Below are 26463 nucleotides of genomic sequence, written 5' to 3'. Positions count from 1 at the left end.
CGTGAGGCAGGAAGTTTCTGGAGACTACAAAAGATACCTGAACAGCATTTACACTTGGCCGGTTCTCATCTAACTTTCTCAGTCTGAATTTTGCACGTTTCGTCCGTTCAGAGGAACAAAGCGCCTTGGACATAACTTGCGGAATTCAATCTAGTATAATGTGGTTAACTTAGTCTGTCCGGCAAATTATTTTGACGCTGTCGTTGGTTCCGGAGTTGAACTCGAACGTACATTTTTCACATCAAATTGATATATAAATGATGTCATTTTGCTATTATTTGTGCGTCTATTTTGTCCGTATATCGGCGCAAGCAAAACACACTGACGAAAAATAACAACATTTTTTTTTGTGTCTAACAGTACATGTAGGTAAATTACAACTAAATTTTGGTTCGTTTTGGTATAGATATTGAAATTATCCCAAGTTATCTCATTATCTATTTAATCTTTATTGCACAATAAAATAAAGTTCGCATGCTAGGGAGCAAATAATGTTGATCTAATCCCATCCTCTGGAAGGTTCTAGAAGCATTCTCCCCTGCCGACGAGCTCTTGTATCAGCTGAAGGCAGTTGGCGCGGTGGACTTTGCCAGTGTGAGTGGTGGGCAGTGACGTCACTATCGCGATGCCCCCTCGCAGGTGCTTGTAGTCGCTTAGAGTAGCTGTAGAAATATAAATATGTCAGTTTCTTTAAAAAAAGAAGGACAAGTTCCCCTCCTTTCCCTCTCTTCCCCCTCCCCTTGAAGGGATAAGTTCGCCTTTGTACTTAGCTTTTCCTAATTGTAAGTTCCTTTTATTATGTGTTAACAATAAAGCTAAGCTAGGTAAACTTACAAACTACTCATAGCGTCTATTTTAGTTTCTGCGAATTGATTATATTATAATACGTACTGGGAATTTGATAATTGATATATTCGTCTAGCTACGCTGTGTTGGTTGTCAAAGGTTAACGTTTCACAATCCAGTCCTACAACTTCAGCTGTCAGATCTTTGCAAAAGGCATATACTACTTTTCTTTATTATAACTGAGCTTTGTTTTGGCTACCTGTTATTTCTGTCATCAGACCAGATCGATGGAGCAAAGTCATAATCATAATTTGATGGTATGCATTTTTATTGTTTATAAAACACAATGCATATGCTAACTTCAGAGTCCAGCACTTAACATGATTTACTGGGCTCCTCATAGCCTGTTGGTTTAAGATATCAGTATTGCAACACTGACTGCTCGTTGTGTATCCTCTCTTGTAACACCACGCCCGTCTTGTGGAACCACATCAGCGGCAGGCTCAGCGTCTCTGCGCCAACCACCACAACTAGCTGGACTTCTGATATGGTCCCTATGACTATTACATCAGTATCACTCACAATTGACTGCTTGTTGTATATCCTCTCTTGTAACACCGCACCCTTCTTGTAGAACCACAGCAGCGGCAGGCCCAGAGTCTGCGCCAACCACCACATACTGCTGGACTCCTGGTATAGTGCCTATGACGTGCTCGATTTCTTCTGGATAAACCTGGGAATAATGCCTTCATCATGTATAAAGGGTGAAATGGTAAATAGAGAAATTAGTAGTCGTCGATAAAGCTCATGAAATACGGCGTGTCGTCCAAAAAATTGATTTAAAAAGTGGAGGCACCAAAATTTTTGATGTATATTTTAGGGGGGTGGGGGGCTCTCAACTTTATCTTGATATCTATATCATTTCAGTCTTGGGAAAGATGATAGGATAGCTTTTATACCTAAAACCATTTACCCTTAAGGGTGTGAAAAGGGGGGTGGAAGTTTGTATGGGGATTCAAAAACCGCTGAACCGTTTTAGATGAAATCTACGTCTACACAATTAACTCAAACAATTATTAACCTCAGACGTCGCCGACGATGAAAAACCCCCTAACCGCCATCTAGATCAAAAATCTCGTTGGGTCCACTTTTTAATTACTACATCTTAGGAATACAAAGATTAATTTGGGTCGTCAGACCACATTCTTTCAACAATCTTTGTATTACGTCTGCTTACGCAAATGATGGTGACCAAAAATATTAACTCGCAGTCAAAGTGATTTACTAACATGATGGTTCAAGTATTTGAAGCTCAGCTTAGTTCTGTTGACGAAAAAGAGCCGGTCCTCCTTATCCTTGTAGAAAACGTCTCCAGTCTTTAACCATCCGTCCGAAGTGACGCTTTCGCGGTAGGCTGCCTCGTTGTTTAGGTATCCCTGTTAACAATAATTTGTTAAACAACGTATTTTTTTTCAAATTCCGTTAATTTCAAGGGTGAATTCTTGAACTTGAATTAAATAACTTTCTCTAAAACACGGTATTCTAATTAAATCCATTTTGGAGATTTTTTTTTCTGCTAAGACCCCCACGAGCGTGTACACTAACCTAAGGGCCTGTTTACCTATTGATTAAGTGTTTAGTATGAGTTAATACATTTGCTATTAAACGAAAGTAGGAACTATCTCAGACGAGCCACGTTCGAAATGATATTGATATGTTAAAGCTTTCAACTACGCCACTTAGTTTCCTTAAATGTACTTCGTACAGTCAGCATCAAAAGTAGCGGATCAAACAAGGTTTCAAAAATATCTACCATTCTGTAACAGCTTAACAAAATGTGATGGTTCAATATGTAGAACAATTAAGACGGTAAAAGATATACTTTTGCATGTAAATTTTAGAGATATATCTATATTTGGAAAAGTTATCCAGAATATCAGATACTTTTGGCGCGTTGTTTCATCCGCTACTATTGATGCTGACTGTACAACATGGTGTATAAGAATTCAAACTGGATGCTCGGCCTAGGCCTTTTCCTTTAAGTATAAAATATGATCTTGCATGGCTTTACGTTGGAATTATTATCTCTTACTGCGAGTGGTTCTATTGAAACCAGCGGCATCGTAATCCTTCGAAAGCAGTTCCTCTCACAGCCCTTAAAAGTAGCTCGCTGTAGAGCTATATTTTAAGAATGACGACTGAAAAACGTAACAATATATATAATAAAATAGGTTCCTTATTCTTAACTGTTTTGTTAATATATGCTTACCTTCAGGAGACATCTGCCCTTTAGATACAGTTCTCCTTTTTCATGAGGCTCTTTGACTATTTCGCCTTTTTCGTTGATTAACTGAAATATAAATTTAACCAATCAGGACATGGCAAATTACAAAAAAAAACTACTGTTATTTTCCGTTTGGAATTCTCCGCTGCTTCTTTTTCTGAATGAAATTGGTTTTATTTTTTTGTCATAGTTTTTTTTTTGTGTAATTAAGTATTTAATAAAGTATTTATTATTTCATCGATTCCATATTTGTAATTGTTTTTTGTAATTTTTATTGTTTGTAAAAATAGACATGTAAAAGTGCCCCTGTGGCCTATTTGCTGAATAAATGTTTGATATTTGATATTTGAATCAATATGTTTGCGTAAAGTATTACTAAATTTTAAGTATATTCCGTAAAGTATAACTAGTTAAAACTTTACCGTAAAGCCTCGGTAAAAACTAGTGTTAGCTGGGACTTTTTACTCAAAACTAGTTTTCGGAAAGTGCTTTGGTGAAAACTCATCGTCATCACAATATCAGCCTTTTATCGCCCACTGCTGAGCATAGGACTCTCTTTGAGTACGTCAGTTGTCCCAGTCCTGAGATAATCTCATCCAGAAGTGACCCGCAATCTTCCGAATACTGTCCACCCAACGAGCCAACGCAACTGACGCCAGACGGACGACTCGAGTATCAACATTCATTCGAGGATAGAGGATTATTTTTCACTAATTATTCAAAATTAAACGTTATTTGACTTACCCTGTAGTCAAGAATGTTGATGATTTGCCCTACGGAGTTGAGCGGGGTGCCCAGTGGACCTGCTGCTATAAATCCATGCACCTCTGTCATGCCGTATGCATTTAGCAGGCGACCAGGCGCTGGCAGTTTATCCTGCAAAATTTTATTTATTATTTTTTTACCTTTCAGTATAAGCAGTCTACGCAACCTACCTGTTGATAATTTGGATTCTGATACTAACATTTATTGCTTATTGATTTTTTTGTATGCCAATTGTATCGAGTCTAGATGGAATATAGAATAGTGATTTTGGGTAACACATTATATTTAAATAATAATTTATTTTTTCTGTTCCCAAAATTATATCCGTGTAAAACATAATAAAACATACTTGCAAAACAGCATACATACTAGCATTTTCTATCCTAATAATCATTTGGGTATGGTTGGTATAAATAATATCCATCTGCAGCACGGCACTTCGGCAAAGATCGCAGGTGAAGCGCGAATCTGTTGATGGTTCCTGTGAAGTTCAAAGTCTTTTTCTGCTTTATATCGTAATGGCCCATGTTACTGTCAAAAGGATTTCGGCGATTTCCTTTACCTTTAGGGGATTAAGCATGACAGTCGATAATGTCGACCCTCCGGCGTACAATCTGACGAAGAAGACAACCGTCCAGTGTAGCCAGGTGCTAAGGCAAAACAGCTGATTATAACAAAAAAATGATTCCTTACCTTTAGGGGAGCAAGCATAAGTATGAGGCGAAAAAGTCGTGTCTTCAAGGTTCAACCTGTCGAATGAAGATAGCTGGTCTGCCGTGGCTAAGTTACCGAGTGGGGCGGCTAGTGATGGTCCCATTATGGTCCATGTTGATTGTGAACTGTTGCATGCACCCACAGAGATGGGACAAAATAGCCGCGGTATGGGTGCCCCAAGATGGGCAAAGAGCTGGCAGACTGCTCAAAATTGAGACAGATGGAAATCAAGGGGAGAGGCCTTTGCCCAGCAGTGGGACACTATATAGGCTATTCATAAAATGTACCTTGAGGGGAGCTAGGGTGTCAGGCGAAAACGCCGAGCCTCCGACGTACAATCTATCGAATGAAGATAGCTGCTCTGGCGTGGCCAAGTGACCCAGTGGGGCGGCTAGTGATGGTCCGATTATGGTCCATGTTGCCTGAAAAATATTCCAAATTATAGTCGGACCAAGTTCGGCAAGCATTTGTAATTACCAAGTGAGGTAATGTCATCATTAATGAAAAATGTCCATACAAATAATTTATTGAAAAAGGTCTTATACAGTGTTGAATCAAATGACTAATAACTTAATAAGTGTTATTAATGCCTGAAACTAGGATTTACTGTGTTTTAGTCAGAAAAAGGACAGTATAAATTAATATTTATTTATGCCCTGTGAAAATAATACACTTATAATGACATTGCCACAGTTTGTTCTGTTCAAAGAAAGTCGGCTTCTGTGGAAAGTTAGTAAGATAGACTCTAATGATTTTTTGTCATGTACATCAGAACTGATCGAATAAAAAATGGGTTGCACTCCAAACCTTAGATGGTTCCAGAAAACTCAATATAAATGTACTGTTCGGGTACAGGTTGCACTAGGATTACTGCTACAGTCTTTTTGATTCATTTACTTGATCTATATGTTTTTGATAAACGGTGGCCATTGCGTTGCGGCATCTTTTGAGTGTCGGGTTTGTCAACTCTATAGCTGCTGCTCGAAGCAACGTTGGCGCAACTGCACAGCGACACCATTTTCCATAGCGCTGACTAGACACCGACGCTCAGAATACGTTAGTGAGGGTATGCCTTACAATTTGAAATTAGATGATATTCTTCACCTAGAATATATTCCTAAATGATATTGACACTGTACGTAGTTACAGCCATATAACAGATCATTCAAAGGTAAAATAAGCCCTGCTTGTTATCTCATCTTAAGTACCTATACAAATCTGAGGAAAAAATTACTAGTGACTTTCTTCAAAGTCACTCTATTTCAACAACAACGCCACTACTGAATATTCATCAAGACCCTTCATTGAATAACAAAGTGTACGTGCTTACATTTATTTGAATATTTAGAAGTTTTAACTTTGAGATAGACTGACTCGAATAAGTACTGGGTTTTTTAACTACGTCGGTGGCAAACAATCATACCGCCTGCCTGATGGTAAGCAGTCTCCGTAGCCTACGTGCGCCTGCAACTCCAAACTCTGCACTCCGCTCCCTCGTTCAGCTTTAGCATACTTACTCACCGACAGGAACAAAACACTATGAGTAGGGTCTAGTATTATAATGGCTGCGGTTTTTTAGAGGTACTTCCCCAGTTGGGCTCTGCTCTAGATCTGGAATGACATCCACTGGCTGTGCCCTACCACACAAAGCGAGATGACATTCACAATGTCCATACCTCTCTTTTGGATGTAGTTTAAGGACATACCCGGGTGCGGGTGGTTTCTTTATTTTCCGTTAAAAATATTTAAAGAAAGATCTAATAAGTTCTCTTTTCATTGCTCGTATTTTAAGAGCACACCCAGACCGAAAGGGATGTGACAGACCTCAGAGAAATGATTAAAGAACACTCACTTGATATTTCCCTGCCAATTCCGCGATGTACTCCGCGGAGATCCTCAACGGAGTCATCAAGATCGGGACCTGGTAGACGGGGAAACTGGTCATGATAATGGTGTGGGTCAACCACTGGCATGTGGACAAAAGGAGCCCTATACCAGTCGGGTGAGGAAACTGGGTGTGATGGATCCTGGGGAGAATTAATGAGTTAAATAACTCAACTTGGACCATGTAAGAGTTCAATAATAGAAATTCCAAAAAATGTAAAGTAACCATGCATTTGTGCGGAAAGAGAAGAGTCATAGAATAACTATTTCACGACTTTTCTCTTTCCGCACAGACTCTACCTACTTGAACTCCACTATAGTTGCCAATGAATGCCAAGATAATCAATGTCTTTGATGGCTTTATCATATGTCTAGTGTTTTAATTTCCTTCATTTTGTTTTTTTGGCTCTACTCTATTCTTACCAAATGCTTGGCATCTGCATGACCATGCCTTCATGAGTTAGCATGGCACCTTTCGGTACACCGGTGGAGCCGCTGGTGGGTTGGATTAAGGCTGTGGAGTCCGCGCGCACTTCTGTCAGCCTGGATGTAAGAACAGTATGAGAGCATCGGAGTAAAACACTGATTCAAACTTTCACGACCTGGTACACATTATTAACTATAACGTAGGACTTATTTATTTTTATTAAAACTTAATTATACGCGATTAGGTACGAGTAAGTCGTGTGTTATAGTTAATAATAGCATCAGAGTAAAATAGTGAAAAATAACAAAAACGAGTCAATTATTCGACATACAACCGCAGACAAAAACATTTAAGATGAATTTCGAATGTCAACTGCAGCTACAGCTACATAAAGGTGACGTTTGGATTTCAACTGTAGCTGCATTACCGTTCCGGCGTCGGTATTGCCGCCGCTATATCTGACGATTTCTTTGACAAAATTGGTGACGTCCGCCCCAGCGATCATGACGTTAATTCCGTCAGTCGTGGATGATTCTTCGGACATATTATGCGGTGTCCAGCGTATGTTGTGAAGAAACATATGATTTTAGGCCGAATGGTAAACGTGCTAGGGGTGAGCACGTATGAAATGGTGAAACGCTATGAAGAGGTCCACAAATATCCTATGGCCGCACAAAATGGAGACAAATTAAGTACACGTGCTCGCAATCATCGGCAATGAGGGAATGAGGGAAGTTCATCCTCACTTTCTCGACACGTGGCAAACCAAGAACAAGCGGGCATCTCGCTCGTTTTTTCCCAGAACATGCAAGTTGTGGAATGAGCTACCTTCTGAGGTGTTTCCCTTGCGCTATGACATGGGGTTCTTCAAGAAGCAGGTTTTTAGGGTTCTCAAAGGTTGGCAACGCATAAGTGGCTCCTCCGATGTTGCTTATGTCCATGGGCGGCGATGACTGCTTCCCATCAGGCGGCTCGTCTGCTCGTTTGCAGCCTATTACATACAAAAAAAAACGAGAAAGAAGAAGAAGGATACTTACTGAAAACTGTCAATATCCTCACTACACCCCAGCGTGAATTTTTCTAACGATGAACCATCGGCAACCACGACTCTGATGTCAGTTCCTTCCACCGCTTTTGTGACGATATCGACACGATCAGGCTCACAGAAGATGATGTGGGGGGATACCAGAGGGAGGAACTGTTGGATTTCATCTGAGAATGAAAAAAATAGTGATAAGTTACTTGAGGGTATATTTAGTTTCATAAGTACATTATATTTCTAACATAATATGGGCTTCAAGCCTGAATTGAATCGAATCGAATTGAATTGAATTCAATAAACTCCAGGCCTTATTATGCTACCTTGGTATGGGATTTATCTTTTAACTGTAGTAAAAATTCTGACGCATAAACACATGTAGGTATTTTATTTGTTTAATAGTCTAAATTCACAAGAAGCTACATTGGCTGTGGTTACAATAAAATCTTTACTTAAGAAATAGCAATATTAAACCTATTTGAAGTTAATTAGGCCTTATTAACTTCTGGTACTTTATAGGTCTACAACTTATCTCAGATGGTTGATAAACAAGTTCTGTAGACGGTTTGTGGCTATAACTGTGGATATGATAAATATTGTAATAGTTTAGTATTAATATAAGTAAGGATATCTGTTTTAAGTTCCGATTACAACGCTGTCGTAAAATTATTGTCTGAACTCCTAGTGGGAATTGTGTTAGGATGTAGGCTAAATTTATTATTTTAGAATCTTATCCGTATATATTACTGGCCTGTATCTGTTTTTTCCCCAATGAAGAAAAAAAAAGAAAAAAAAAACTAATTAATATACAAATGAGTTTCCTGCACGCAGGCACGGACAGAAGCTAACCCTCGTTATTTTGGTAAATAAAGAGTATTACTACTACTAAACCCCAAAGGACACAGTATAAGTTCCCCTTTGGCTCGACGCGGCCAATGTTTGCTCATTATGAATGAGATAACGGCAATAAACAATCGTTTGTCGCCATATGAACTCGTGTTTACATTAACCGCCGGCATTAATAGTATTACGATTCACATTATCATATGCATGATTGTGTTAATAATAAACATTTCAATAAATGCAGTACCTGGGCGACCGAGCTTTACTCGGTTATAACTATTTATTGTAATATGGTGGTGTATAGGTGATAATCTTAACTACTTATTTTACTAAATTAAACTTGTCTAAAACAATAAAATTAAAAAATTGTATATAAACTTGAACATATATAAAAGAAAAAAAAGTTAGTCACCGGGCGAGATTCGAACCCATAACACTCGTTTCTAGCCGTCCGCGTCTTAACCCGCTGGACCAGACGGACAGTGGCCAGCAATACGAAATTAGCGACCATATTCTGTGTCGAAAGGAAAACGGCATGAAAACTCGAAAACACGCGTTTTCCCAAACATAAGACTAATCTAGATCGATTGTATTACCCCAAAAACCCCCATATACCAAATTTCAGCGAAATCGTTAGAGCCGTTTCCGAGATCACAGAAATATATATATATATATACAAGAATTGCTCGTTTAAAGGTATAAGATAATTACTGTAGCGATATTCAGATTAAACAAAAATCTCAATGACCTGATTTTTGGTTGATATGATGCGACCTTGATAAGACTCGTATCTCGTGCGCACATATATGTAAAACTTATATTAAATACCAACAAAAATTATGCTTATGTTTTTTGCAAACTGTAGGTACAAAAACTACACGCAAGAAGGCAACGCTCATCAAGCTCGAATCCATCTAATTTTTTATAAGTCTTATAAGTTTTTAACTTATAAGTCTTATAAAAAAATTAATGGAGTTCGAGCCCGTGGCCTTCGGTTAAAAATTCGCTCGCCTTACCGATAGACCACCAATACTTATAAAATAAATGTAATAATCATATAGACATAAAGAATATAATAAAAATAAAGTCATATAATCGAGTGCACCGACTTTTGGCCGAAGGGTGTCGAGTTTCGGAGGTTTCGGGCAAACTGCCGAATCCGACACAAGAGCAGACGATTCAACGCAGCCTTGCTGTTTTGTTGTAAATATAGTGTTTAGTTTTTTTTATGATATTTATATGGCATGTTATTCTATAAGGTATATGTAATAGGGGCTTGTTGCCTGACTCAAATATTAAAATAAATAAATAAATACTGTCCTACACCGAGTATCATAGCAGTAAGCCATTGAAACATATTACGTAAATAGTTCATTTTTACTCATGTAGGGACTGCGTCCTACATTCGCCCAAGCTTTAGATGATATTAAATAAATAATATATTAATTTAGCTTTCCCCGTTATGTGCAATGTGCATTTCAGTTAATAGCATACGTAACTGTTTATTATGACCGTTACAGGGATGAGCTTGTAAAAGCATTGTAATATAAGTAATCTGTTTCCTTCCCTTTGTCGGCACTTGCCTTTGTGTTAATCTCTCTTTCTTTTATTTCTTTGTCAGTTTCCGAATATTGTTAACTTTAAGTTATAAACTAATTTGTAGCCAGCGGAGTAATTCGTGGGAAACGTTAGGATTCGCCATGTGCGAAACCGTTATAGGTTCTGTACCGCTATTCCTATTGCGTGCCTGATGCAAGGTTGTAAATGTTATAATCATCGGGATCGCGGGAGTCAAAGATAGTTGGTAGTCAGACGTCAACTGGACAAGTTGTCTCGTACCTATTATCACAGGTCGAGCTTGATATCGTATCGCTCCCTCGCGTTCTCTCGGTACCTATCTTTAACGGTCGAGCTCGATTATATATCGCTCCCTACTTATTATTGTAATTAGTTTAGTATTGAGTTGTGTTAATATAAATTTATTATTTTTACCGCGTCTGAACTTTTTATTTGCAACAATCCCTACACCTAAGCACATATACCAAACCCCACTGCCAAACTCACATTCAGTAGAACGAGGCTCCATCATAAAAGGGACCACGCCAGCAAACAGCACAGCGTAGAACAGTGCAGACATATGCTCCGAGTTCCGCACCATTACGACCACTGTCTCTGTCGCACGAGCGCTTTTCAAGGCGCGAGCGATAGAGACGGCACGCTGGAGGATTTGGCCGTTGGTGAATTTTTCACCGGTTGCCCCATTTATCTGAAATAAACAAATCCTTTTAGGGTTCCGTAACTTGAAAGGAAAAACCCTTATAGAATCACTCGTGCGTCTCACGATCAATGGTATCAAAACAAGATTTACATACCAGAAGTCATAGTTAAAGCAATTTGTCAATCTGTCAATATTAAAAAATCTACATACCAATCAAACTATCATTTCAATATCTATGATATGATCTTTGACGACCAGTTTGGCCTAGTGGGTAGTGACCCCGCCTACGAAGCCGATGGTCCCGGGTTCAAATCCTGGTAAGGGCATTTATTCGTGTGATGAGCATGGATATTTGTTCCTGAGTCACGGGTGTTTTCTATGTATTTAAGTATTTATAAATATTTATATATATCGTTGTCTAAGTACCCTCAACACAAGCCTTATTGAGCTTACTGTGGGACTTAGTCAATTTGTGTAATAATGTCCTATAATATTTATTTATTTATGATAAAATAGACAACAGACCTATGAAAAGTGACGCCCTGAGCGGTAACATATAAAGTGGTTAAGGGAGTTGTATAATGAACCCTCGTGAACGTCAGTTGCCGCTCCGTTGGTATATAGTCATAAAATAAAAATATTACCGTATGAATTCCACCCAGATTGTTTTTCATGCAGTAAAACAAGACCTCCGCGAGATTCACCCCCTCTCTGCTATTGGCCCATGTGCCTCCATTTTTAATTATTGAGTCCAGTACACCGTCCAGGTACAGTTGGGAGGTCCAGGGACTGCCTCGCTCCACTGCGTAGGTCATCTAGGGAAGATAAATTAAAATTAATTTATGCATCATTATCGTTAGGGGCGGCTAAAGAGTAACTGTACAATTTGTACAATTTAAGCCCTTCTATTTTGGAACGCCTATAACCTAGGCATCTGGAGTATCATTGCACATCATGCATGTAATATATCACAAAGTAATAGTCTATTAGAATAAATAATGACATTTATTATTGTTTAAATTATCGATGTCATCAAGGCCATTAGCACTCAGTTCTCTCAGTAGTCGTTTTCTTGGTCATTAGACCAAGTAATAAAACCGTCTTTAAGAAGCATTAATTTAATGGTGAGATCATTAAAAATGCTAGGGTCCTAATTAACAAATTGACGTTTAAATGCTTGTGACTATGGAGTATGGAATTAAAAGGAGTGAAATCTCTTATGGTAAAACTGTTGCAAAGGTGTCCAGCTGTCAGCTATAAATAATAGTTCCAAATCTCTCCAGAGTAGCGCTAGAGTAGCTAAGAACCGAGGCGTTATTGACGGATTGAAATGCGCTGTCTATGATTTTTCTTTTTGTTCAAGTATTCTAGGTATTGTAGCGCCACCTATTTAAGGTTTTTTGATGGCACTTTTTGGTACATGGAGATTTCATTTTTCACCGCCACCTTCCATACTCGTAATGTTTTTCTATTCGGACGTTTGTTAAATATAAATAGTAGTACTCGTAGTAGTAAATGTACTTATATAATAATTACTTAACATTACATTACGATACAAGTGCGAAAAATAGGAAATTCGCAACGAGTGGCGATGTATTAAAACACGTCCGAAGAGAGTGTCTTACATCGAAACGAGTTGTGAATTAACTATTCGCACATGTATCGTACAACGTTTAACAGTACATACATACGCCCTTTAAACTTTCAACATCGTTACGTACTGTGCTAATAATCGCACTAGTGCGGTAAAATAGCACCATGTGTACTTTAATAGTACATTACGATACAAGTGCGAAAAATAGGAAATTCGAAACGAGTGGCGATAAATTAAAACACGACCGAAGGGCGTGTTTTAAATCGACACGAGTTGTGAATTACCTATTCGCACATGTATCGTACAACGTTTAACAGTACATACATACACCCTTTAAACTTTCAACATCGTTACGTAATGTGCTAATAATCGCACTAGTGCGGTAAATAAAAGTAGCACCATGTGTACTTTAAAATAAATAAGGACGTTTTTATTGAGCTAAGTGTGGGACTTAGTCAAATTGTGTAATAATGTCCTATAATATTTATTTATTCACTAGAAGCAAGTACTGGGAGAATTTCAGTTACTTATTTAAATATATTTTGGAACCATTTATAATCGGTCGATTTTTAACCTTATAGGGCATAATATTAGCAAATATCTATTCTAATTAATTAGGTAACAATAAGTACAAATTAGAATGGATTAGATCGAATCGAATGAACATGCTCGTAATGGGTACAAATTGTTTGTATTATTAGGAGTATTAATGTAATTAATTATACATATTGAAATTAATTATGCTATTGGGACAGACAATAGTTACTCCTACCAATCACAATGTAGTAGACAGATAATAATAATGATTACCGTGTTAACAGATAGGCAGACAACGTTTTTCAATTCCTAAACAAAGTACACATTTAGTCCAGTAGCGTAGAATGGTTTTAGATTCCTTTCGCTTTCTATAGTCCCTACATCCTGGCGGGTGCTAAGCTAGTTACTAACCAGGTAAGTAACTTAAGGTACCTCTAAGGTCCAAACAATATTCATCAATTCAACATTATTATTATTTTTATACTACGTCGGTGGCAAACAAGCATACGGCCTGCCTGATGGTAAGCAGTCTCCGTAGCCTATGTACGCCTGTAACTCCAGAGGAGCTACATGCATGTTGCCGACCCTAAACCCGCCCCCCCTCGTTGAGCTCTGGCAACATTACTCACCGGCAGGAACACAACACTATGAGTAGGGTCTAGTGTTATTTGGCTGCGGTTTTCTGTAAGGTCGAGGTACTTCCCCAGTTGGGCTCTGCTCTAGATCTGGAATGACATCCGCTGTGCTGTGCCCTACCACACAAGGCGAGATGACATTCACAATGCCCATACCTCTCTTTTGGTCTTAGTTTAAGGACATACCCGGGTCCATTTATAGTATGTATGTGTGTATGTGTATGTATGTATGTATGTATGTATGTATGTCTTATATTTATGTTAACTAACTAACTAACTAACTACAATAGTACATTACGATACAAAGAGTGGCGGTAAATTAAAACATGGCCCAAGCAGGGACCGGAAAACCCGTTCATTTGGCTTACCCGTTCGAATGGGTAACCCCTTCATATGATAAGCTAATCGTTTGGGTAACCCGTTCAACCGGTTACCCAACAATTATGTTTCACAGCTTCATTCTTTGCGATTTAAAGTTAACATAGTGTAGTAGCACCCCCAAGCATCAGCCTTGCACGGTTTTTAGAGTCTTGTACTGGCAACATTTAAAAAAGAAAAAGTTACCCCTTCCACTACCCCCACCTGGCGACGGTAGGAACCGCCATTTTTACTTCATTATTCATTCCCGTGCTCAAGCCTTCGCACGTGTACCTTCCACTTTAAACATGGGGAAACGGAAGAACGAAGAGGAGGAGATTAGGAGAAAAATTAAGAAACTAGAATCAAAATTGCTACGACGGACACGTGGCCGATCAAGAATTATTTATTCTTCAGATTCTAGTGAAACAGACGGTAAGTAATTTTTATTTTTCTAGCTTGTTTTCATACACTGCTGAGAGTCAATTAAAAATGTGATGCGTTTTTGCTAATTATGGGCACTGACTGTCACACATACATTACTTTTGTAACAGCTTGATGAGCTTGAGGTCAAATTTTAGACCCGTCCTAAAGACTGTGATGCGTATTTGCTAATTACGGGCTCTTACTGTCACATTTATGTTACGTTTTGTAACTGTTTGAGGTTAAATGACCAGTTTTAAGGATTGTGATGCGTATTTGCTAATTACGGGCTCTTACTGTCACGCTATTCCTTCCTTGGCTGGGAGTTGCATAACAAAATACAGAACAGATGGTTCTTTTCAGACGACATGATAGTCGATTCTGAAGCACGTCAAGAACGAAGCTTGTCGCCGCGTGGTCACGTGGCCTCGCCGCCGCCGCCTCGCGCCGCAGCGCCGACGCCAACACCAGTACGAGACCCGCCACAACAACCATTGTCCCAGCCCCCGACGCAACAAGAGCCGCCGCGACCAGCCTCTCCGCGCCCAGGCCCGTCGTCTGCTCCAGATCTACCAGAAACTCAACCACAGGTACTTTCGTCGTCCCCTAAGGATCAAGAACTCGGTGACGACATCTTGCTAATGCTAGGCGATGCTCCAAAACCAGAACTGGCGTTAGGTGACAGCATACATAAGGATGTGGCCAGTAGGTGGCATGAAATCTTACTAAAAGGTTTACAGAAGGAGGTTAAAGAAAAGCTTTTTCAAGAGTACCTCGTGCCCAGCAATTGTGACCTCTTAGTTGCACCTACACTTAACGCCGAGGCTAAAGCGGCATTAACAGATAATTTAATAAAAAGAGATCATGCCATAATGGAAAAACAGAAACAATTAGGAATTGCTTTGTCAGCACTCGCGCAGGCCATGGATTTATTGCTTAAGCCAGATGCATCTGCTCAAAATATTTTGAAACCAGTCAGTGATGCTTGTCGTATCTTGTGCGATAGCCACTATTTAGAAACAAAGACACGTCGCTACTTTGTGGCTTCGTCAATTAACACCGATCTTAAAGAAACGCTTACTAATACAGTTAGAGACGGTTTCCTCTTCGGAGATAATATAACTGACAAATTAAAAGTCGCCCAATCTGTTCAAAAGTCTGGTGAAACATTAAAACATACGCCAAAACCGTTAAATACTCGTTTTAATAAAAATAATTTTGTACTTAACAAAAAGTCGCACAAAAACAATTTAAACTTCAAACCCCTGCATCAAAGGAGGCAGAGCAAGCCAGATGCAGGGCACTACCGACCGTCGCCGCGCTCCAGCCGCCCGAGCGACGCCCGCGCCCCGCGCCGCCCGAGCTCGCCGCGCCGCCGCAGCTACCGGAGCTACAGGAGATAGCTGAACACGAGGTACGATATGCAGGACGATTACGAAACTATACCCATAAATGGGCACAAATCACTTCGGATCCTACGATCCTTCAATGGACCCAAGGGTATAAAATTCCTTTTACTTCTGTGCCAACCAGAAGAGATTGTCCTGCTGTTTATTCCAAGACAAGATCGGAACGATCTGAGTATGAAAAAGCTATCAATAAGCTTTTAGAAATTAATGCCATTTCAATGTGTGAGCATGATCCCGACGAATTCATTTCTAGTATTTTTCTTGTACCTAAACCAAATGGCGAGAAAAGGTTCATTCTAAATTTAAAATGCCTCAATAAGTTTATCGAAACTCGCCATTTTAAAATGGAAGACTATAGAACTGCGTCTAAATTGATAACTCAGGATTGTTATATGGCTTCTATTGATATTAAAGATGCCTATCTTTTGATTCCTATATATAAACCACATAGAAAATACCTACGGTTTATGTTCAACGATACTTTATTTGAGTTCAATTCTCTCGCGTTTGGTTTATGTACCTCGCCGTACGTTTTCACAAAAATGCTAAAACCTATAGTCGAGTACTTAAGACTACACAACTATCTGTCGTGTATATATCTGGATGATATATTATGTGTGGGTAGAACTCGTGATGAATGTCTTGCAAATGTCACTGCATCCAAATCTTTATTAGAAGATTTAGGATTTATTATTAATAGGGAAAAAAGTTGCTTTACGCCAAGTACAAAATGTAAATTTTTAGGATTTGTGTTTGACTCACAAAGAATGACGTTAACGTTACCTGACTCAAAAAGAGACAAAATAAAAGATAAGCTTACGACATTTATCCGAATCTATAAATGTAAATTACGCGAATTTGCTAGATTAATTGGTCTTTTAATATCTGTCTGCCCTGCTATACAATATTCTTGGTTATACACTAAGCTTTTAGAACGTCATAAATATCTTTGTTTACTTAAACATTCTAGCTATGAAGCTACAATCACAATATCACCTGAAATAAAAGATGACTTGTGTTGGTGGATTCAAAATATTGACAACGGCTTTTGTCCGTTCAGATTTAACCAATTCCACTTAGAAATATTTTCTGATGCATCAAGATCTGGCTGGGGAGCATACTGTAATAATCAAAAAGCTTATGGTTACTGGAAAGAGAGTGAACGTTTGTTACATATTAATGAATTAGAGTTAAATGCAGCTTTTTTGGCTTTAAAGACGTTTGCAAACCAAGTTCATAATTGCGAAATTCTTTTAAGAATCGATAATGTTACCGCCATCGCTTGCATAAACAGAATGGGCAGCGTCCAATTTCCTCACTTAAATCGTATTACAAGGGAAATCTGGCAGTGGTGTGAAAGGCGTAAAATTATAATATTCGCGTCATATATCAATACTAAGGAAAACTATGAAGCTGACAAATTATCGCGTACTAAATTTTCTGACACCGAATGGGAACTAAGTAATAATGCATTCGTAAAAATAAAACAAACTTTTGGTATGCCTGAGGTCGATTTATTTGCAAGCCGTTGTAATACTAAGTGTCCTCTATACGTTACCTGGAGGAACGACCCAGATGCGTGGACGATCGACGCTTTTACATTTTCCTGGAAAAATATTAATTTTTACGCCTTTCCACCATTCTCATTAATTTTAAAGGTCATACAAAAAATCATTAATGATAAAGCCGAGGGTATACTTGTCGTTCCAAACTGGCCCACACAGCCATGGTTCCCTCTGTATTCGAAATTATTAGTTGAAAAACCCATTTACTTTCGACCAAGTGCTAATTTGCTAATGTCTCCTTGCAGGTCGACTCACAACTTGCACAGGACCCTGTCGTTGATTGCCGCAAAATTATCAGGGACTCGTTACTAAATAGATCATTATCCCCCAGATCGGTTGAAATAATGTTATCTTCACTATCTGATAATACATACAAACAATATGGCCCATGCATCAAAGCCTATATTGATTATTGTAAAACCCTTGGCCATGATTATATGGAAATATCAATACCAATTATTATTGATTTTCTAACCCGTATTTTCGATACTGGCGCTAAGTATGGAACGATTAATAATTATAAATCAGCTATTTCGTTATTATTAAGTTGCACTTTAAATGATAATCGAATCAAACGGTTTATGAAGGGCGTTTTCAAATTAAGACCGACATTACCCAAATATAATATAACATGGAACCCAAGTACAGTTCTTAACCACCTGGGCCAGAAATGGCCTAATGATCATCTTAGTTTGGAAACGCTTTCAAAGAAAACACTCACCTTGTTGGCGTTATGCTCGGCACATCGAGTGCAAACCTTTTCATTAATAGAGTTGAGTAACGTAAACATGCAAACCGATTCAGAAATTGTTATCAAAATTCCAGCTTTAATTAAAACATCACGACCTGCGTCGTTTCAGCCAATTCTTAGGCTACCGTTTTTCAACGAACGTCCTGAAATTTGTCCAGCGAGATGTCTTAAAACTTACATAAATAAAACAAAAACAATCCGCCATTCAAATAACCATTATTTATTTATAAGTTACAAAAAACCGCACAATAAAGTCACATCTCAAACGCTAAGTTCTTGGATAAAAACAACACTGCGCGATAGTGGAATAGACACTTCCATATTCACTGCACACAGCACTCGCCACTCGGCCACATCCACTGCCAACAAGATGGGTGTAAATCTTGACTTAATCCGTAAGACAGCGGGATGGACTGATGGCTCATGTGTATTCGCCAAATATTATCATAAAGAGATAATCACAGATTTTAATCAATTCGCTCGTTCAATTCTCTCTTCTGCCGAAGACCTGTAAATTAAACAAAATGTTGTTATTATAACTACTATAAGACTTTCTGATACATATAGATACATATATGATTGTTGTAAAAAAGTACGTTATACTAGTGATAAATTGTATACATTGAATATGTTTAAGATAAACAATTCAAATAAATCTAAAGATTTTTGGAAAGATGTTTGATTACATGTAATAATAATCATGATGTTTACTAATGTGAATAAATAAATGATTTGATATCATTAATGGTTATTACTTGCCTAAGTAAATCCTTGGATCCTTGACGCTTTATTTCACATTGGCATGCTCTGAACATCCTACACTATGTTAACTTTAAATCGCAAAGAATGAAGCTGTGAAACATAATTGAAGATCAAACGAACTTACCAAGTGAAGTTCGATCGAAATTATGTGAACAGCTTCATTCGACGCGATTTATAACAACCCGCCCTCTAATTATAAATATTGAGTACACAATGTTAACGCCCTACCCTCATTATATAGATGTGAAATAAAGGCGTTCAAATTATGCTATAAACAAATGAAGTAAAAATGGCGGTTCCTACCGTCGCCAGGTGGGGGTAGTGGAAGGGGTAACTTTTTCTTTTTTAAATGTTGCCAGTACAAGACTCTAAAAACCGTGCAAGGCTGATGCTTGGGGGTGCTACTACACTATGTTAACTTTAAATCGCGTCGAATGAAGCTGTTCACATAATTTCGATCGAACTTCACTTGGTAAGTTCGTTTGATCTTCAATAATGATTAACCCGTATTATTCAGATTAACCTAATCGTAACAAGTGGTTACCGCTTACAGGAGCTGATTCGGTTTGTGTTTTGCGTGTACTAACCGGTAACCTTTCGGTTTAGGGTAAGCCTTACCCCTCTCCCGCGCCTTTCCCCCACCGCTGCGGCACCGCGGCAGAGATCGGCATTACGTAATTGATTCGATAGTTATATTGTAACTACCGACGTAAAAGTACTTTTCGTTAATGTTGACTTACTATATAGATGCTTATTTGTATCCGGTTTTAGTAAGATGGCGGCCACACACTTTGTCATAAAAATCATCATTTTTAGGTTTTAGGGAGTTCCGATTTCGAAAATGATGACGATTTTGGAATCCAAGATGGCGGCCATGCAGTAAGTCATAAAAGTCGCCATGTAAATCGGTTTTTAGGTTTATGGGAGTGCAGATTTAGAAAAAGATGACCATTTTGGAGTCCAAGATGGTGACCATGTACTGTCATAAAAATCGTCATGGATGTCGTTATATAGGTTTTAGGGAGTGCAGATTTCGAAAATCATGACTATTTTGGAATCCAAGATGGCGGCCATGCAATTTGTCATAAAAGTCGTCATGGATGGAGTCCAAGATGGTGACCATGTACTATGTCATAAAAATCGTCATGGATGTCGTTTTATAGGTTTTAGGGAGTGCGGATTTCGAAAATGATGACCATTTTGGAGTCCAAGATGGCGGCCATGCAATTTGTCATAAAAGTCTTCATGGATGTCGTTTTATAGGTTTTAGGGGGTGCGGATTTCGAAAATCATGACTATTTTGGAATCCAAGATGGTGGCCATGCAATTTGTCATAAAAGTCGTCATGGATGTCGTTTCATACGTTTGAGGGAGTGCAGATTCCGAAAAAGAAGACCATTTTGGAGTCCAAGATGGTGACCATGTACAATGTCATAAAAATCGTCATGGATGTCGTTATATAAGTTTTAGGGAGTGCAGATTTTGAAAATCATTACTATTTTGGAATCCAAGATGGCGGCCATGCAATTTGTCATAAAAGTCGTCATGGATGGAGTCCAAGATGGTGACCATGTACTACGTCATAAAAATCGTCATGGATGTCGTTTTATAGGTTTTAGGGAGTGCGGATTTCGAAAATCATGACTATTTTGGAATCCAAGATGGCGGCCATGCAATTTGTCATAAAAGTCGTTATGGATGTCGTATTATACGTTTTAGGGGGTGCGGATTTCGAAAATCATGACTATTTTGGAATCCAAATGGCGGCCATGCAATTTGTCATAAAAGTCGTCATGGATGTCGTTTTATACGTTTTAGGGAGTGCGGATTTCGAAAATCATGACTATTTTGGAATCCAAGATGGTGGCCATGCAATTTGTCATAAAAGTCGTCATGGATGTCGTTTTATACGTTTTAGGAAGTGTAGATTTCGAAAAAGATTACCATTTTGGAGTCCAAGATGGTGACCATGTACAATGTCATAAAAATCGTCATGGATGACTATTTTCGAATCCAAGGTGGAGGCCATGCAATTTGTCATAAAAGTCGTCATGGATGTCGTTTTATACGTTTTAGGGAGTGCGGATTTCGAAAATCATGACTATTTTGGAATCCAAGATGGTGGCCATGCAATTTGTCATAAAAGTCGTCATGGATGTCGTTTCATACGTTCTAGGGAATGCGGATTTCGAAAATCATGACTATTTTGGAATCCAAGATGGCGGCCATGCAATTTGTCATAAAAGTTGTCATGGATGTCGTTTTATACGTTTTAGGAAGTGTAGATTTCGAAAAAGATTACCAATTTGGAGTCCAAGATGGTGACCATGTACAATGTCATAAAAATCGTCATGGATGTCGTTTTATAGGTTTTAGGGAGTGCGGATTTCGAAAATCATGACCATTTTGGAGTCCAAGATGGCGGCCATGCAATTTGTCATGTGTCATAAAAGTCGTCATGGATGTCGTTTTATACGTTTTAGGGAGTGCGGATTTCGAAAATGATGACCATTTCGAAGGCCAAGATGGCGGCCATGCAATTTGTCATAAAAGTCTTTATTCATGTCGTTTTATAGGTTTTAGGGAATGCGGATTTCGAAAATCATGACTATTTTGGATTCCAAGATGGCGGCCATGCAATTTGTCATAAAAGTTGTCATGGATGTCGTTTTATACGTTTTAGGAAGTGTAGATTTCGAAAAAGATTACCATTTTGGAGTCCAAGATGGTGACCATGTACAATGTCATAAAAATCGTCATGGATGACTATTTTCGAATCCAAGGTGGAGGCCATGCAATTTGTCATAAAAGTCGTCATAGATATCGTTTAATAGGTTTTAGGGAGTGCGGATTTCGAAAATGATGACCATTTTGAAATCAAAGGTGGCGGCCACACATTTTGTCATAAAAGTCATCATGGAAGTCATTTTTTAGGTTTTAGGGAGTGCGGGTTTCGAAAATCATGACTATTTTGGAATCCAAGATGGCGGCCTTGTTTTTTGTCATAATAGTCGTCATGGATATCGTTTTATAGGTTTTAGGGAGTGCGGGTTTTAAAAATGATGACTATTTTGGAATTCCGAGATGACGGCCACGTACTATTTAATAAAAGTCATCATGGATGTCGTTTTATAGGTTTTAGAGAGTGCGGATTTCGAAAAAGATGATCATTTTGGAATTCATGATGCCGACCATGAAATATCTCAGAAAAATAGTCATGGATGTCGTTGTATAGGTTTTACGGAGTGCGGATTTCGAAAGTTATGACTATTTTGGAATCCAAGATGGCGGCCATGCAACTTGTCATAAAAGTTGTCATGGATGTCGTTTTATAGGTTTTAGGGAATGTGGTTTTCAAAAATGATGAACCTCAACCATCTGTATCGTAAAGAACTCGTCATGACATGAGCTTAAACTCGATAGCATTATGGGAAGTCATCGATGAGTTCCATTGACAACTTCCGATTTCACTATCAGACCTTCGTCACCATGTGTATCGTAAAGAACTCTTCAAGACATTTTAAATGAGCCCAAACTCAATAGCATTACTAGTAGTTATCGATGAGTTCCATCAACACCTTCCGATTCCACCATCAGACCCTCGCCACCATGTGTATCGTAAAGAACTCGTGAAGACCTTTAAAATGAGCCCAAACTCGATAGCATTACTTGTAGTTATCGATGAATTCCATCAACACCTTCCGATTCCACCATCAGACCCTCGCCACCATGTGTATCGTAAAGAACTCGTCAAGATATTTAAAATGAGCCCAAACTCGATAGCATTACTAGTAGTTATCGATGAGTTCCATCAACACCTTCCGATTCCACCATCAGACCCTCGCCACCATGTGTATCGTAAAGAACTCGTCAAGACCTTTAAAATGAGCCCAAACTCGATAGCATTACTAGTAGTTATCGATGAGTTCCACTAACACCTTCCGATTCCACCATCAGACCCTCGCCACCATGTGTATCGTAAAGAACTCGTCAAGATATTTAAAATGAGCCCAAACTCGATAGCATTACTAGTAGTTATCGATGAGTTCCATCTACACCTTCCGATTCCACCATCAGACCCTCTCCCCCATGTGTATCGTAAAAAACTCGTCAAGACCTTTAAAATGAGCCCTAACTCGATAGCATTATTAGTAGTTATCGATGAGTTCCATCGACACCTTCCGATTCCACCATCAGACCCTCTCCACCATGTGTATCGTAAAGAACTCGTCAAGACCTTTAAAATGAGCCCGAACTCGATAAAATTATTAGAAGCCATTGATGAGTTCCACTGACACAGGAGATGTGCACAGACAGCTAACGATAAATTTGACATCTGTATTAATTAATAGCTATATTGAATGAAACATTTTAAAATTAATTTTATTTGTATTTATTTTTATTTGATCGAATTTTGTTTTTATTGTATTCTGTTTGATTTAGTTTCACTTCTTTTCAATTTCAATTAATTTATTTATTCTTAATCATCATTAATTTATTGTGTATAGTACTAATCATATATTTTAAGATATACATTTTTTACTAACAATAATTGATCTCAGTTGGTCTCTCAATAAATGAAATTGAAAATTGAATTGATAAAGAAAGTGACTATAATAGGAGCAATAGGTACTTAACAAAAATATACCAAAATCAATGCAACGCCTTACCATATTAGGTAATTTGCCTTAAACTTTAGCATGTGTTTTGAAATCTACGTTGTGCGCTACTTGACTTAACGTACACTTTTGTTTGAATTAGCAATATTAGGTCGGCAAATTACAAAGCCTTTGACAAATACCGACTGCCGCCGCGCCGCGCCGCGCACTCGCACGTGCACGTAGGGAATGGAACCGCCGTGTTTCGCGTCGGGTGCTACGTTAATAGACCATATGCAGTTCACGTAAAAGTTAAAACAGCTTGTTCGTATTTAATCAGCGCTTGAAGCGGTAACCCTTTCCCGGGTTTTTAATATCGGTAAGCGCTAACCTGAATTAATTCAAATAAAAGGATTAGTTTCTTAACCGGTAAGCCAATCAAAAGCTTACCGAAATGAAGCGGTTTTTGGAACACAGCTTCACAATAACCCGGGTTTTTGAACGGGTTAGGGTAAGCGGGTCCGGTCCCTGGGCCCAAGGGAGTGTTTTAACTTTTAAATCGACACGAGTTGCGAGTTACCTATTCGCACATGTATCGTACAACGTTTTACAGTACATATGGTCCTTTACATGTTCGACACAGTAATGTAATATGCTAATTTTCACACTAGTGCGGTAAAGTAGCATATGTACTGTAAAATTATTAAAGTTCCTGTTCATATTTATATCTCATCTAACTTAGATAACAGTCTAAACGTAACCGTTAATATACAATATAACTTTCGGGATAAAATCCTGTACCCCTAGTGTAAATTTAATTGACATCATAACGTGACGAACGCGTTTGCGTTAAGTCTCATTTTGTATAGGATTTTGAGTTTCCAAAACGTCCCGCTTGGCGCGCTCTTTCTAAATCACATACAAAATGAGACTAAACGCAAACGCGTATGTCACGTTTCGAAATCGAATTTATTTACACTAGGGGTACAGATTTTTTATATTTACTTAAGTATTAGGCATAGAATAGGTATTAAGTAGAGTTAAGCTAAGTATGTGTAGGGGAGGGGAGCTTAAAGCGATTCGTTCGTACCCCGTCTAAAATGGGTAGGCGCCGTTTTATTTATTTATACATATAACAGATAAGAAAAACAATACACACCTACATACATACATATAGTACTTAGAATAAGTCATAATCATAAATAGTTCATAAGTTAAGATCGGGTACACAAAAACTGTGAGTGCAATATTATGTAAATGTATATTGTACCAACTTTTTTTTGACAAATAAATAAAAAAAAAATGAAAAATTCAGTGCGAATGGACCCGATTCGAAATTTAAGATACGTCAAAAATTTCCTAAAGATACGATATTTTTTTGTTTGAAGAAACGTCAAATGTCAAAATATCGATATTCAATGATGGCTCCACTCCTGAGTTTTTGTAAGTCCCTATCGGATATGTATACTATTTTGGTGCAAAGTTTCGAAATCTTTATGTATTCTATGTTTAACGTGCATTGTGAGTCTGTGGAATTGTAGATCCCAACCTGTTGACGCTAATATGTTATTGGGTGTGATTTTCAATGAAGTATTTGTGATAAATTTATAATAAGTTTATAGACAGGATTTTACCCTATTGGAATTACTCTTAGGAATATTTATTTCGGGGATTATTAATATAGAGTTATTTAAGTCCCAATTATTATTTAAAATATTAATATTTAACGTTTAAAGCCTACTATGTGACTCACAAATTCTTAAAAAAATATTACTTACTTTTCGCTCAAAAAAAGACCTTTCCTGCTCTCTGCTTAATTGATAAAATAACACTTAACCAAAGAATTGATTAAAAATTACGCACAAAACTATTCGAACTTTCACGGATATAAAGGTCAAATTATAACGAAATCTTGACTTTAAAATTGTCCACTGAACATAAATGAACACTACAAAATAAATGGCACTTAGTTCTCGTTGATCATCTCCGAGCGAGTTCACGGCCAGGAATGTTGCAATGTACTAACGTTGCGTATAAATAGGCCGTGCAATGCACAGTGAGGTGATGTGCAACAGTAAGCAAACGCGGCCCGCCTACCAGTGTTGGCTGAACGTTAATTGCAATTAACCACTAACCATTATAAACTGAACCGTAACCGTAACGAATGGTTAAAGTTTACGGTTTAATTTATAATGGTTAATGGCCAATAATTTTTGATTGCATTAACGTTTCGGCCAACACTGCCGCCTACAATGATAGCGCAAGACCACTCCCCACCGGTTTAAAAGTGTAAAGCAGCAAAATCTACGCGTGTAAGGCCTCGTGGGTTCAGGTTCTTCGCTAACTCTCATAGAGCGTACGTACCCGGGATCGCGGATATCATGATTTTAAATTGTTATGTAAGTTTCAACAGAAAAAAATTATGCCAAAATTTAACAAGTCTCTATGTGCGTTTTAGATCGTGTTTTTTTTTCTATCAAGCAAAAGTCAAGAAACCATCAGGTTTCGAATCGATTAAGTTACTAGAGAAAGGCTTCAAGATTGCTGTTCATATTTTTTGGCAACCGTATTTTTGCTGAGCCTACTGAGCCTTAACCTCAATGACGACGGACTTTTTTCTAGTGTTGTTGCTTTAGACTTATAAAAATCTCAATTATAAAAGGTAGCTTTAAGAATGGGACCTCGACAACAGAATGAAAATAAAGTTTCGATAAATACTCTATAGAAAAACATAGCTTGAAGCATTCCTCAAGTTTGACAGTACTCAGCGCGAGGGCAACGTCAACCAGCGTTCAGAACTATATGTGAAAGACTCCTTTGTCCACCTTTTAGGTCTCCATCTAACTCTGTCCTTTAGAAACATTCAATTTGG

General features: G+C 38.2%; 2 protein-coding genes across 4 annotated transcripts in view; one reads left to right on the top strand and one right to left on the bottom strand.

The window, feature by feature from the left end:
- Window positions 1-25596, bottom strand: part of LOC133528775 (luciferin 4-monooxygenase-like) — a 33314-nt gene extending 7718 nt beyond the window's left edge. The window contains exons 1-12 of one of the 3 annotated variants that reach the window (XM_061866237.1): window positions 25370-25596; window positions 11605-11775; window positions 10807-11008; window positions 7898-8072; window positions 6857-6976; window positions 6402-6576; window positions 4837-4971; window positions 3815-3946; window positions 3056-3136; window positions 2076-2222; window positions 1369-1519; window positions 426-662 (exon numbers count right to left, since the gene is read on the bottom strand). In XM_061866237.1, coding sequence (XP_061722221.1) covers window positions 523-662; window positions 1369-1519; window positions 2076-2222; window positions 3056-3136; window positions 3815-3946; window positions 4837-4971; window positions 6402-6576; window positions 6857-6976; window positions 7898-8072; window positions 10807-11008; window positions 11605-11775 — 1629 coding nt within the window. In that variant the 5' untranslated portion in view covers window positions 25370-25596 and the 3' untranslated portion in view covers window positions 426-522. Of the gene's footprint in view, window positions 1-425; window positions 663-1368; window positions 1520-2075; window positions 2223-3055; window positions 3137-3814; window positions 3947-4836; window positions 4972-6401; window positions 6577-6856; window positions 6977-7897; window positions 8073-10806; window positions 11009-11604; window positions 11776-25369 lie in introns of those variants that run through there. The other 2 variants (XM_061866238.1, XM_061866239.1) reach the window with 2 other exon arrangements.
- On the top strand, window positions 14169-15921 carry LOC133529220 (uncharacterized). Its single transcript, XM_061866898.1, has one exon. The coding sequence runs from the start codon at window positions 14875-14877 to the stop codon at window positions 15907-15909; it is 1035 nt and encodes a 344-aa protein (XP_061722882.1). The 5' UTR covers window positions 14169-14874; the 3' UTR covers window positions 15910-15921.
- Window positions 25597-26463: the final 867 nt, after the last annotated feature.

Source organism: Cydia pomonella, chromosome 20 (assembly GCF_033807575.1).
Source record: "Cydia pomonella isolate Wapato2018A chromosome 20, ilCydPomo1, whole genome shotgun sequence".
Taxonomy (NCBI): domain Eukaryota; kingdom Metazoa; phylum Arthropoda; class Insecta; order Lepidoptera; family Tortricidae; genus Cydia; species Cydia pomonella.
This window is presented reverse-complemented; position numbering and strand designations above follow the sequence as displayed.